This window comes from Lissotriton vulgaris, chromosome 9 (genome assembly GCF_964263255.1).
Source record: "Lissotriton vulgaris chromosome 9, aLisVul1.2, whole genome shotgun sequence".
NCBI lineage: Eukaryota > Metazoa > Chordata > Amphibia > Caudata > Salamandridae > Lissotriton > Lissotriton vulgaris.
Window position 1 is genome coordinate 281,437,434 of NC_141697.1, and position 12,124 is coordinate 281,449,557.

At 45.2% G+C, this 12,124-nt stretch overlaps 1 protein-coding gene across 23 annotated transcripts in view; it reads left to right on the forward strand.

Moving 5' to 3' along the window:
- NRXN3 (neurexin 3) overlaps positions 1-12,124 on the forward strand; it is a 2,233,908-nt gene that overhangs the window by 1,246,004 nt on the left and 975,780 nt on the right. For all 23 annotated transcript variants that reach the window (XR_015299916.1, XR_015299918.1, XR_015299917.1 and 20 more), the window contains 2 exons: positions 6,752-6,942; positions 8,794-8,967. Coding sequence is in view for 18 of the 23 variants with exons in the window: in XM_086937585.1 (XP_086793711.1) it covers positions 6,752-6,942; positions 8,794-8,967 (365 nt within the window). In the remaining 5 variants the exon portion in view is untranslated. The remainder of the gene's footprint in view (positions 1-6,751; positions 6,943-8,793; positions 8,968-12,124) is intronic.

Here is a 12,124-nt window from a genome sequence, read left to right on the forward strand (position 1 = left end):
TTATATGCTAAAGGCTGAGATAAAGAAATAGATGAAAGCAAGATATTGAACTAGTTTACTTTGCTAGGGGCCCCTGGAAGGTGGGGGCCCTGTGCAACTGGCCTCTTTGCCCATCCCTTAAATCACCTCTGGAGCAAACTGTAGGGGTGCCACAACCTCTTTGTTTCATTTATGTCATTGTGGTCATAGAGGTGTTGAACCGCTCCTCAACTGTTCTGTTTGTCAAGCAGGTGAACTAGAAGAGCAAGGGAAACAGGAGATGCTATTTAACTTTAATGTTACTGCTGGCTCGGCTGGAGAGACTCAACACCTCAACAACCACAATTAACTATTAACCCGTTAACCGCGGCGGTAATTCCGCCCCGGTGCGGGCGTTTCCGTGCGCGGGCGGGGCCGCGTCGGCCAGTGGCCGACGGCAGCACTGGGGAGGTAGTGCTGCCGACGGCAGCAAGGAAAGGATTAAACAGTGGTGGTTCTTTCCTTAGGGCGTAGGGGCTGCGCCCTCTGTGTTTTATGCCTCAAGACTATTTTGATTGTAGGTACTGTAATTCCTGTAAAAAAGATGCAGATACAGTGCCTGCTGTGTATCCGTTAAAGGAATCGTTTCTCGGTGCGCGTTGGGCAGCAGTCACAGGTCGGGGTCAGGCAGGCACATCTGATTCTCCAGTGCGCCTGCGCCTGTCTCTTCAGCTACACTTTTCTGGGCCAAGGATCCCTCAGCCCTGGGGCCTGTGAGGTCATCAGCACATCAAAGCCCTGACTTTCAGTTGTGAAGGGCCTCCCCAAATGACGTCGCTGGTAAAGACAGGGGCGTTTCAGGCTTCATCCCTGAAGTTCCGAGTCTGCACGTCAATCAGCGAAGTCACACCCCCACCCTTTCCGATCACGTGTGGTGCAGGATCATAACCCCACCCAACAGCGTCGCAATGTCAAGCTCCGTGTTTCTTCAAACACATGGTGGGCTCCGGCAGCAGCAAAAAGAAAGGCAACAGCTGCAGCCTCGTAAGAGCTGCCTGCACCACAGCTTGTGCTAGAAAGGGTTCATCTCTGGACAGACTCTGTGTCGGACTTTAAGGTAAGTTTTAAGCGATCCTTTTACTTAACACCTTAGCTGCTTCACAAATATCCCTCCCCAGTGCTGCGCTGTCCATTGGAACTAGTGCTGAATGGAAGTCCAATGGTTGTGCGCAGCACTGGGGAGGTAGCGCTCGTGACGACCGTTGGCCGTCAGCAGCGCTTAAGAGGTTAAAATGCTTGTTTGGTTGTTTTTTTAAAGTGGACAAATGTAACTATTTATCTCTCAATTGCAGAGTATGTGGAGCATTGCATCGTGTCCATGCGTACTCAGCACGCAGATATTATACTTTTGTACTCTCATTGGAGGTGCTAACAGGGGCAATGGGTGGTTCAATCTGCAGGGGCCTATTGACGAGGGCCCTGGCACTTGTTTTTTACAAAATATGCACGGGCCATATATATCTTCAAGTCCTGTGCACATCAAGAAATAATATATGGATATGAACCCGTGCCACAGCACCCCTGCACCGCAGGACGGGAGGGAATTTCTACATTTATTACACGTGCATGACGATGGGTTATGCAGGAAGATAAATGCAATTACAGACAAAATAATGTGTCTCTTTGAAATCAGAATCCTGTGTGAGTTTAGGAAAGAAGAAAAGAAAACAGAGCCCCCCTTCCACTGACTCATTTTACCTGAAAAACGCACAAGTGACTAAAAGCTGTTCATTTTCTATTTTGACTCAGCTTCCGCTTTATACACAAAATAAACAAATTGCACAAATAACAGCTCAAACCCCTGGCCAATGTAAAACAGTTATATAGTTTCTGCATTGTGTAGGGCCTCAGAGCCCTCAAGTTCCTTTCTGGTTGTCTCTTATGAAGGGCTAAGAGCAAAGAAGTCTTAAGGCAGTACAGGTGGCTTGGGGGTGTATTTTCGACCTGCAAAGAGGAAAGCAAGCTGCCCTAAAGTGAAAGGAGGGGATTTGTTTGAATGTGTAAAGGACATGTGTGCACTACAGTATGCCTTCTCTTGACCGGAATGTAGGACAGCAGGGCATAGGGAAAGAGAGACTGAGGGAGAGCGGGAGCTTGGAGGTGGCGGAGACAGGGGCTGAGAAGAAACTTGAAGGTGGAGAAGGGAGAGACAGAGAGAGAGGAGCCTTGGAGTTAGAGTGAGAGACTGGCAGAGGCCATGGGACAGCTGAAACTTGGTAGCAGAGGAGAGAGTGAGTGCAGAGGCTTGGAAGTGGAGGAGAGAGAGGCCGAGGGGAAGCTGAGGCTTTGAGAAGGATGAGAGAAATTTTGAAGGAGAGTGGAAGCTCAGAGTTGCATTATTAACCTTCTTGCTTTCTCAAATTTGTTTGAAATTGCCCCTCCTTATGCGAGTAGGGCTCGCTCGTTATGCTCACTCGTCACAGGCTACTCATCTCCAACTATTGCGCCTCACCACTTTCAAATGTCACCAGCCGCCACTGTATTAGAAAAAATACGAAGTGGTCTACGGGCCCTCACTCAGTTTGCTCCTCCAAGTACAGATCTTCAAAGAGACGTGTGCTACGTGCAGCATGATTACACACAGGTATGCTTTGTCACTGTGTCTGATCTTCCCTTTCAGTGGGACTATTCTGCACAGAAAAGCACACTTTGAAATCTTATGAGTACACACATGCATATATTTGTGAATATAATGTCAGTTTGTTTAAAGATGTGATAAGTGTATTTATCTATCTCCACATACTAAAACTAATTTAATAACAATAATTGATCATTGAAAAGAAAGTGCTGCTCTTTGTTCTTAAAACTCTACTCTACAGTCTCTGAACTGCATAATATGCAGTCCTGGATTCCACTCCTAGCTTCCTCCCTTGACACAATTGTGTGATTCATGTCTCATTGGTTTACTTCACAATGTATCATCATTTTTCTTAACCATCCAGTCTGAGAGCACATTGAAATAATTCAGTTCAGGATCTGCACTCTGCATAAGCCTCACATATAACGTAAAGTAATATTAGTTTGCATTTAATAACACTATAGGATACATGTATAAAGAGTTTAACAAAGTGGCACGTTTTCTTGAAGCTCGGTGTAACATCTTCAGGTCATAGGGGTATTCTTAAATGTGTCATATTTAAAACAATGATACTTTCAACAAATGTCAATCGATTTAGTGATACATGTAAGTATGTATTTAATTGAGACACTGAAAAATGTTGAAAAATATATATTTTTTAAATGTTAGTCTTTTCATATTGTTTTTTCATGGCATCTTTTGCCTGATTCACATCTTTCTATTGCTGAGCTAGAACTTTGTCTGTTGGAACCAATTTTCCACAGGCTGTTGTTTCACCCCGCCCCCTGCAAGACTCCCCCCCCCTAAAAAAAATGGAATAACTCCCATGCCCTTGACTTTTTTACACTGTGTAGAATTGTGTTCAGCTTTAAAGTTCACTTCTTTTAGTTATGTATTTATTTGTGACTGGTGTTTAATATAACCAGCAGTTGTTTCACAACATTTATAAGTGTGGCATTGCACAGCTAATTTAGAAGATAACGTTTTTTTTTTATTTGTAGTTGATGTGTTGTGGGATTAGTTGAAGCTTAGAAAGCTTTTTAAAAAGCTGATCTGAATTTATATTTTGATCTTTGATGGTTTATTTGAAAGCGGAGGTCGAGCGGGAAGCAATTCGGTCGGGAAGTCTTTCTGGTATGAATAGTTTTGCATATCTCTGTCATTAATAATAGGAGGTCTGATGGGGCGTGTACTACGAAGAGTATACGGTCAATTGTTGTGTGGTGCTCAAAGATATTTTGACAGCACGAGCTAATGATTTCATTAGCATAATTAGGCCGCCAACGATCTGATCTGAAAATGTCTTTTATCTGAGTTCCTCCGGTGTGAGCATGGCGTTGAATTTCCCAGTCATGATTGACTGTCACCATAACTTGATCAGACGATTGGTGGCGGGTGGAAAGGGGAGGGCGCAATTTTCAGTCAGCGGGGTTCTCCTTTGGCCATTATGTTCCTCTGCAATAAGAAGTAAAGTGGAACGCTGAAAAAATCTTACAAGCTACTTCACTGTCAGAGACCGCACATTGTTTGTGGGTCTATGATTATATTTCAAGAGAAGTGAGCAAGATCTTTGATTTGTCCATATTAAAGTGCTACCACTTGCACGTCAATGTTTAGAAATGAAAAGGCCAGATTTGAACCACATCAGAAATTCGCTTTAAACTATCTCGAATGAGGGAATTCTAATTCACAATTGTTTTTTTCCCCGGCAAGCAAGAATTTCTGCGTCTCTTTGCAACTGCTATTCTAAAGTACACCCACTAGGTGGAGATACCCGCACATTCTTTAACCAATTATATATAAAATGAAGTGCAAGCTAAAGTTTGTTTACAATGTGCTGTACAATGTAGATGTTGATGTATTATTGCCGATCCATTTGCATTGTTTCCATTTAATTAGCTGTGTTTATTCAAGCGGAACAATTACAAAAACATTCGCTTTACAGTTTGAGACCTGGAGAATGTTTGTAGTTTCTCAACTGATTTTAATATAGTGTTTGCTGTTTATGGATCCTATAATGTTATCGGAGCATTCAAGCATGCTAAAGCCGCATCGGGTTGATTATGCACTGCGACCTAAGGGGGAAAAAGATAAAAGGTAGCGTCTTCTTAAAGCATCTTGTTTGCATGCAGGGCAAAGGGAGTCCCGTGGCTGGAGTGTTATGGTTCATATTCAGTCTTGGAGTATCTTGCAGGAGAAAATGATGTTATGTTAAGTATAGCGCGATGAAGTGCTTAGTAGCAGGACTGCTGCTGCTCAGGGCAGCATTAGAGGGGTGTTGGGTCCTAGCTTTGCACTAGCAGCAGAAACCGGAGTTCGGACTTGGAGAACAGGAACCCTGTTTTATAATCTCACTGGGAGCTGCATTAGATCAGTGGTGTGCACTATCAGAGCCACGTTTGTAAACTTAGTGAGCAAACAAATTGAGGGTGCAACAGATCCTGAGTGAGGCACTTTAACAGAGATTTGAACGAGGCGTCAGATTTTAGGGAACTGATGCCTTCAGCAGATGACTGACGTTCGTTGGCAGAAGTGTCCATTGGGTCATACCATTTCTGAAAGGAGTGGCGAGGGCGTGCATTACCGACCTAGGCCCAGGTACGGTGTCTGGGTCCAGGTACGGTGTCTGGGTCCAGGTACGGTGTCTGGGTTAAGGTACGGTGTCTGGGTCCAGGTACAGTGTCTGGGTCCAGGTACAGTGTCTGGGTCCAGGTACAGTGTCTGGGTCCAGGTACAGTGTCTGGGTCCAGGTACAGTGTCTGGGTCCAGGTACGGTGTCTGGGTCAAGATACGGTGTCTGGGTCAAGATACGGTGTCTGGGTCAAGGTAGGGTGTCTGGGTCAAGGTAGGGTGTCTGGGTCAAGGTAGGGTGTCTGGGTCAAGGTACGGTGTCTGGGTCAAGGTACGGTGTCTGGGTCAAGGTACGGTGTCTGGGTCCAGGTGCGGTGTCTGGGTCCAGGTACGGTGTCTGGGTCCAGGTACGGTGTCTGGGTCCAGGTACGGTGTCAGGGTCAACGTACGGTGTCTGGGTCCAGGTGCGGTGTCTGGGTCCAGGTAGGGTGTCTGGGTCCAGGTAGGGTTTCTGGGACCAGGTAGGGTGTCTGGGTCAAGGTAGGGTGTCTGGGTCAAGGTAGGGTGTCTGGGTCAAGGTATGCTGTCTGGTTCCATGTACAGTGTCTGGGTCCAGGCATGGTGTCTGGGTCAAGGTACGGTGTCTGGGTTAAGGTACGGTGTCTGGGTCCAGGCATGCTGTCTGGTTCCATGTACAGTGTCCTGGTCCAGGCACGGTGTCTGGGTCCAGGCATGCTGTCTGGTTCCATGTACAGTGTCTGGGTCAATGTACGGTATCTGGGTCCACGTACTGTGTCTGGGTCCAGGCATGCTGTCTGGTTCCATGTACAATGTCCGGGTCCAGGCACGGTGTCTGGGTCCAGGTACGGGGTCTGGGTCAGTACTGTGTCTGGGTCTGGGTACTGTGAAAGGAGAATTTATTCAGCTCAAGGCTGAGGTGCTTTGATGGAACTCCCCTAAACCCAGCAGCAATAGAATGTATGGGTACTGCGGCCAGCAAGACTGGGGTGCAAGTGCTGTGGCACATTGGCAGTGTCCGGTCTCATCACCAGCACTGCTTAGGGATGTATGACGGTACAACGCGTACCGTCACAACGCATCCCTTTAGCACGCATCCCTTACAACGCAAGTCGTTACCACCACTTGCGTTGGGGGTGCGGATTTCGAATAGTATAATTTACTATTCTAACACCAGTCCCCGTGGACCCTAGGGAAGGTGTTCGGATAGTAAATTAACTATTTTTAAACCTTTAGCGCCCTCCAGCGCAAGTCGTGGTAACGACTTGCGTTGTAAGGGATGCGTGCTAAAGGTACTGCGTTGTGAAAACTTCGTGGTAAACGATGTTTACCCTGCTTGGATGCTGCAGATGAGGCTTTTGAGGAGTTGCGACCGGTGTTGAAGTTTATTGGTAGATCTGCTGTACATGGCCTCCATGGGACACACCTGGGTTACTGTTCTACTGGAAGAAATGATGCAAAGAAGTGCAGTAGTAGGCAGAGAATCTTAATAATGGTGTTTTATCAGTGGTTTTGCAGAGCATCAAGGCAGCTGATTTAATCCCATCATGCTCTTGTGTGTTTCAGTTATATTCACTATGTGTTCGATCTTGGCAACGGGCCCAATGTGATCAAGGGGAACAGCGAAAGGGCCCTGAACGACAACCAGTGGCACAACGTAGTCATCACCCGGGACAACAGCAACACCCACTCCCTCAAGGTGGACACCAAGATGGTCACGCAGGTCATCAACGGTGCGAAGAACCTCGACCTGAAAGGTAAATGTTTAGACGCAGCCAACGAGGTCCAAACTGCTGGGAATCTAGTGAAACACAAGAAGGTGGGGGACCACCATACCTCGACCTCGAGGGCCTTATGATGCAACGTGCATATCGCGAGGAGGCTAGGGTCCTCAGAACTTGATGCTGTTATAAAGCAATGTGTTCACATAGACAGGGTGCTAATACTAAAGTTGGAGTGTACCTGCGTATGAGCAAGGTGACTATTCCTAGTTGAAACTGAACCATGTCCTAGTGCAGCACATGCATAAAAAGAAAAGAATACGGATGGATATATCTACTATTAAATTTATAATTCACAGGAAAATACCCCATAAGCGGCCACTTGGTCCTATAGAATTTTGGAAGGTAGAATCTCTTCATGAAGCTACAACTACTAGATGGTTTAATTTAAAAAAAGGTTTCAGGGCTTTCCTAAATTTGACATGATTCTAATCAACTAACAAAGGAGAGAGTTTATTCTACAGTGTGTCCCAGTACTCTTAAACGTTCTCTGTGAACACACGGATATCGACTTGAGGCCAACATAATCTGAACTCAAGCTTTCTATAGTACAGCATGTGTGCACACAGGGCGGTGATTGACATGTGTGTCCGCCAGTCAGCAGGGAGCTGTGCTACTAATGTCAGTAAATGATTGTGCGATGTTATTGGTATAAAATTCAGAAACAGAACTGGACTGAGTGCATTGACTGAGCCATGCAAAATATACATGCGATGCATGTCAGAATATCAAGCATAAAAATATTTACTACAAAAATATTTCTGCAAGAAAATCAACTAACAAAAATATTGTGCAGGAAAGTATATATAGGCAGCTATAGATTTATTAATCTCACCTCCACATTGAGATACCTTTGTTATCAAGGAATTTAAATGTGAGGAAATCCAAAATCTCCATTCTCAGGGGTCTTACTAATATCAATAAAGAACTTGGCACAGAAGCTGAAATATGAAAAAGACATCTTTATTAAACTTAATTAAGTGAGGCTATGCCACCCAGCTGCCTTAGCAATTGAATGAGGCAGTCTGAGGAATACAGAGGACAGAGGCCTTTTATATGTTTTAGGGTTACAGGACTCAGCACAAAAGTAAGGGGCAGTCCTAGCTTTTGCAAGCATGCAAAAAACCCAACATTCCTTCTTACACAAGCTGGACAAACCCATATCGTAAACAGGTCATAAAAAGAGGGAACAGAAACAGATGAGAGGTAGGATAAGGGGTGTGTATGTGCATACCAAACTTTACAATCTCCTGTGCTCTGATCCTTAATCTTGATCAGCTACTGGGCAAGAAACTGGTCTAACAAGGTCAGCTTCAGGCAACAGGGTAAGTTCACTCAGGCCATCCAGCAGTCATCTAAAGTCATCAGCCTATGTGAGGGCAACTACAAAATGGCTACCATGCACAAAATGGAACCCATGGTTCAGAACGAAATCTTCAAATACACAGTAAATCCATCGGTGTAACATGATGAAAACACTCATACTTGCTGAACTCACTGTTTACGGTTCGCTGTTACCAAAATCGTAACAGAACCACGACCTTTATGACCCAGGTTCAGAATTCACAGAACCTCAAATGTGGAGTTAAGAATAGTTAATCTCTTCTTTTCTATGTATTGACTTTCACAAAAATTTGGTAGCCATTATATTGACCAGTATATTTTGTAGCGCCGTACTTGAAATTCGATATTTTGGTAATATAGCATGTAGATGGAATAATAATTGTGATTGCCATATCATTAAAGCTTTAGCATTACAGCTAATATATGCATCTATATGAAGCACGAGACCTTCCCATAATGTCGCATTTGTTTCCATGAATACAGGTGATCTCTACATCGCTGGTCTGGGGCAGGGCATGTACAGCAACCTTCCCAAGCTAGTAGCATCTCGGGATGGATTTCAGGGATGCCTGGCTTCGGTGGACCTAAACGGACGGCTCCCAGACCTCATCAGCGATGCTCTCCACCGCAGCGGTCAGATCGAGCGTGGATGTGAAGGTATAACTCTCTATAGGAGCAGCACGCTTTCAGGCAGGCTGCCCTCTCAACTCATCCTCATCTCCAACAATACCCCGGTCACCCCATCCCCTGCGCCCAGCTTTTTTCCATCCCCGGGACCTTCCTTGGAACTTTCCCTGGAACCTTCCTTGGGAACTTCGTTGGGAGCCTCTCTGGGCTTGGCGCTCATTGCGACCTCCATCACCGTCATCAGCATGTCACCGCCTGGTCTCTGATTTGCAACAACACTGCGCCAGATTGGTTGGGGGTCTGGGAAGAAGCATTTGTGGCAATAATTAGGGCTGTGATTGGTTGGGGGGAAGTCTGTGATGAAGCCTTTGTGGCGCCCATCAGGGCCATGATTGGTTTGGGGTCTGGGAAGAAACCTTTGTGGTGCTCATTAGGACCATGATTGGTTTGGAGTCTGTAAAGAAGCCTTTATGGCATGCATCAGGGCCATGATTGGTTGGGGGTCTTTGAAGAAGAGTTGTGGTGCCCATCAGCACCAGGATTGGTTTAGGGTCGGTGAAGAAGTCTTTGTGGCAAACATCAGCACATAGCAATGCCCATAACAGAGCTCACCATGTAGTTACAGGAGAGTGTTATAGAGGCAGTGAGTGCACTGTGAGCATAACATTGTTTGGACGGTCCCTAGGCTTAAGCACAAATGAATGGAGATATGCTTTTCTATCAGAAAGACCGCATTTTGGATTTTAAATGCCACAATCGGATGGTCATATCTAAGCCTCTACGTCTACTTTTCATTCTGCCTGTTCAGGAGACTTTGACGTTTGCAGCTATATGAGAAAACTCTCCAACATCTTTGGTTTGCAAAGAGAGGCCAAATACATCCTACCAGATCATTTTAGAAGTTCTTGCAGGGAATACTTTTACTGTAAAAAAAAAAAGCAGACAAACAAATTTGGATGGAGTCAAATTTTTCTCTGATTCCTGTACCCTGGCTCTCACTAGGGCTGCTCTTAGGCTACGGGATTTCAATACTGTAGAACACCCCCACGGTGTTGTCCAGATTCGAAGAATTAAGGGTTCTTCATGTGATCTACCTGCTTGGTAGATGATTGGACTGCGACGAGTCCTGAAACCGGCATGGCGGTCATCCACTGATGAGCAGAGTCTGGTGGCTCAGTGTACTAATGCATCCACTGCAGGGGCCTGTGTTCGACCTCATGGTCACAGGTTCAAATCCCCGTGGGTCCCCTCAGTCTTTCATCCATCTGAGGTCGATAAAATGTGTACCATTGAGTTGGGCAACAATAAACATCTGTTATTCAGCGCCAAGAGACCTATGAGGGAACGTGCTCTTTACAAATATACATGTTGTGTTATGACAACACCAGGGCTTGTCAGCCTCTGCTTGATAAAGCAGTACCTTAATTTTTATAATTTAAATTTCACAGAGTTTTATATAGCGCAAACTTGACCCGAATCGGGTATCAGAGCACTTTACATAGCGCCAGTTACATTACATGAGGACACATTCATTATAATTTTTTTTTGGTTAGGCACGGGGAGATTAAGTGATTTGCCCAGAAACACAGGATGTTCTGCGTCATTGCTGAGACTCGAAAGAAACCAGTTCCCCAGACAATGGGTGCTGTACAGAGAGATCCTTCAAAAAACGAAATTCCCAGAGCAGCTTTGAGTAACTATGATTGAGCTACCTCAACAGAGACCACAAGGAAAAGGAGGTCAGTATATGGGCTTTTAATGAACCCAATAACTTGGTCAGTAGTTCCATTGAGGATCAACACTAAAGCTCTACCATTGTGAAGAGAGAGGCCTTGGGTGTGACAACGTGTATAACTTGCTGTCATTTAGTCTCCTGTCCTCAAGGGCCCTCAACGAATCAAAGAAAGCCATGATGCATCACACAATGACCTGCTCACCAGCAAAGGACAACATGCCCCTTGGCACAGAACAAGCATGCAGACACTGCGCTGGGGTAGTTCGGGGTTTGGGGTCGCTTGTGACATTCTGGACTGTACTACTTTGGAAAATCAGAGACTTGAAAATGACTAACATTTTAGTTTAATCGCCAAAGGAAAACGTTCTCAGTGATAGAGGCTGTTTAAATGTCTAAATGTCAAATATTGTTAACCAAATGGAATTTCTGATCAAGTTATCAACATGTTTTTGAGTGTGTTTTACTAGATTCCCAGATCTCATGATTACTTTTAGGCATTGGGCTGAATTGGGGCCTTGGAGGGTGCCCTTCCCACTCCACTAAAAGCAGGGGCAGCAGAGGCCTTTGTTACGCCTCAGCATTAGACACTGGAATAGGCGACACACTCGAGGTTACAGCACAGGGGGACAAGCACGAAGGTTGAGAACTACTTAGAGAGACAGTAGGCAGGAGCTGCTGAGAAGTGTGGCAATCTTACCAAGAGCTCTTCAAAAGAGTGATGTAGTTAGGTTCAAAACTGGCTAAACATTGGTCCTAAGAGATGAAGACGGGCTTGGGGTGCGGAGGTATTGTGTGCCCTCCTCTTGTTGAGAGTAATTGCTTGTGCTATGTACTTGGCAGGAAGGTAGGCAGGTAAAATAGAGGCCCTGAACACATGTAAAGAGAGGTAGAAGATAAAAACACACCACAGTGTGCATAGACAGAGTAGATTAGCATTTGCAAAAGACATAGATATTGGTAGTAAAGAGGGGCATAAACAATGGAGGTAGGCTTAGGCAGAAAAGATTAACATTGGAAGCGAAGATGGGCGTGGACAGAGAAGGTAAGCATCAGGAATGGAGATCAGCATAGTTAGAAAAGATGACCGTTATTTAGTGGAGATGGTAATTAGCAGTGAACATAAGCATGGACAATGAAGATGAGCATAGATAGTAGAGATGGACAGAGAAGATGAGCATCATGCGTGGAGATCAGTGTCGTCAGCAAAGATGACCATTATTTGTGGAGACGGGCATTGCCAGTGAGCATAAGCAAAGACAATGTAGAGGAGCATAGATAGTAGAGATGGGCATAGAAGATGAGCATCATGCGTGGAGATCAGCATCATCAGCGAAGATGACCATTATTTGTGGAGACGGGCATTGCGAGTGAACATAAGCATAGACAATGAAGATGAGCATAGATAGTAGAGAAGGACACATAAAATGAGCATAGGGAGTGAAGATCAGCATC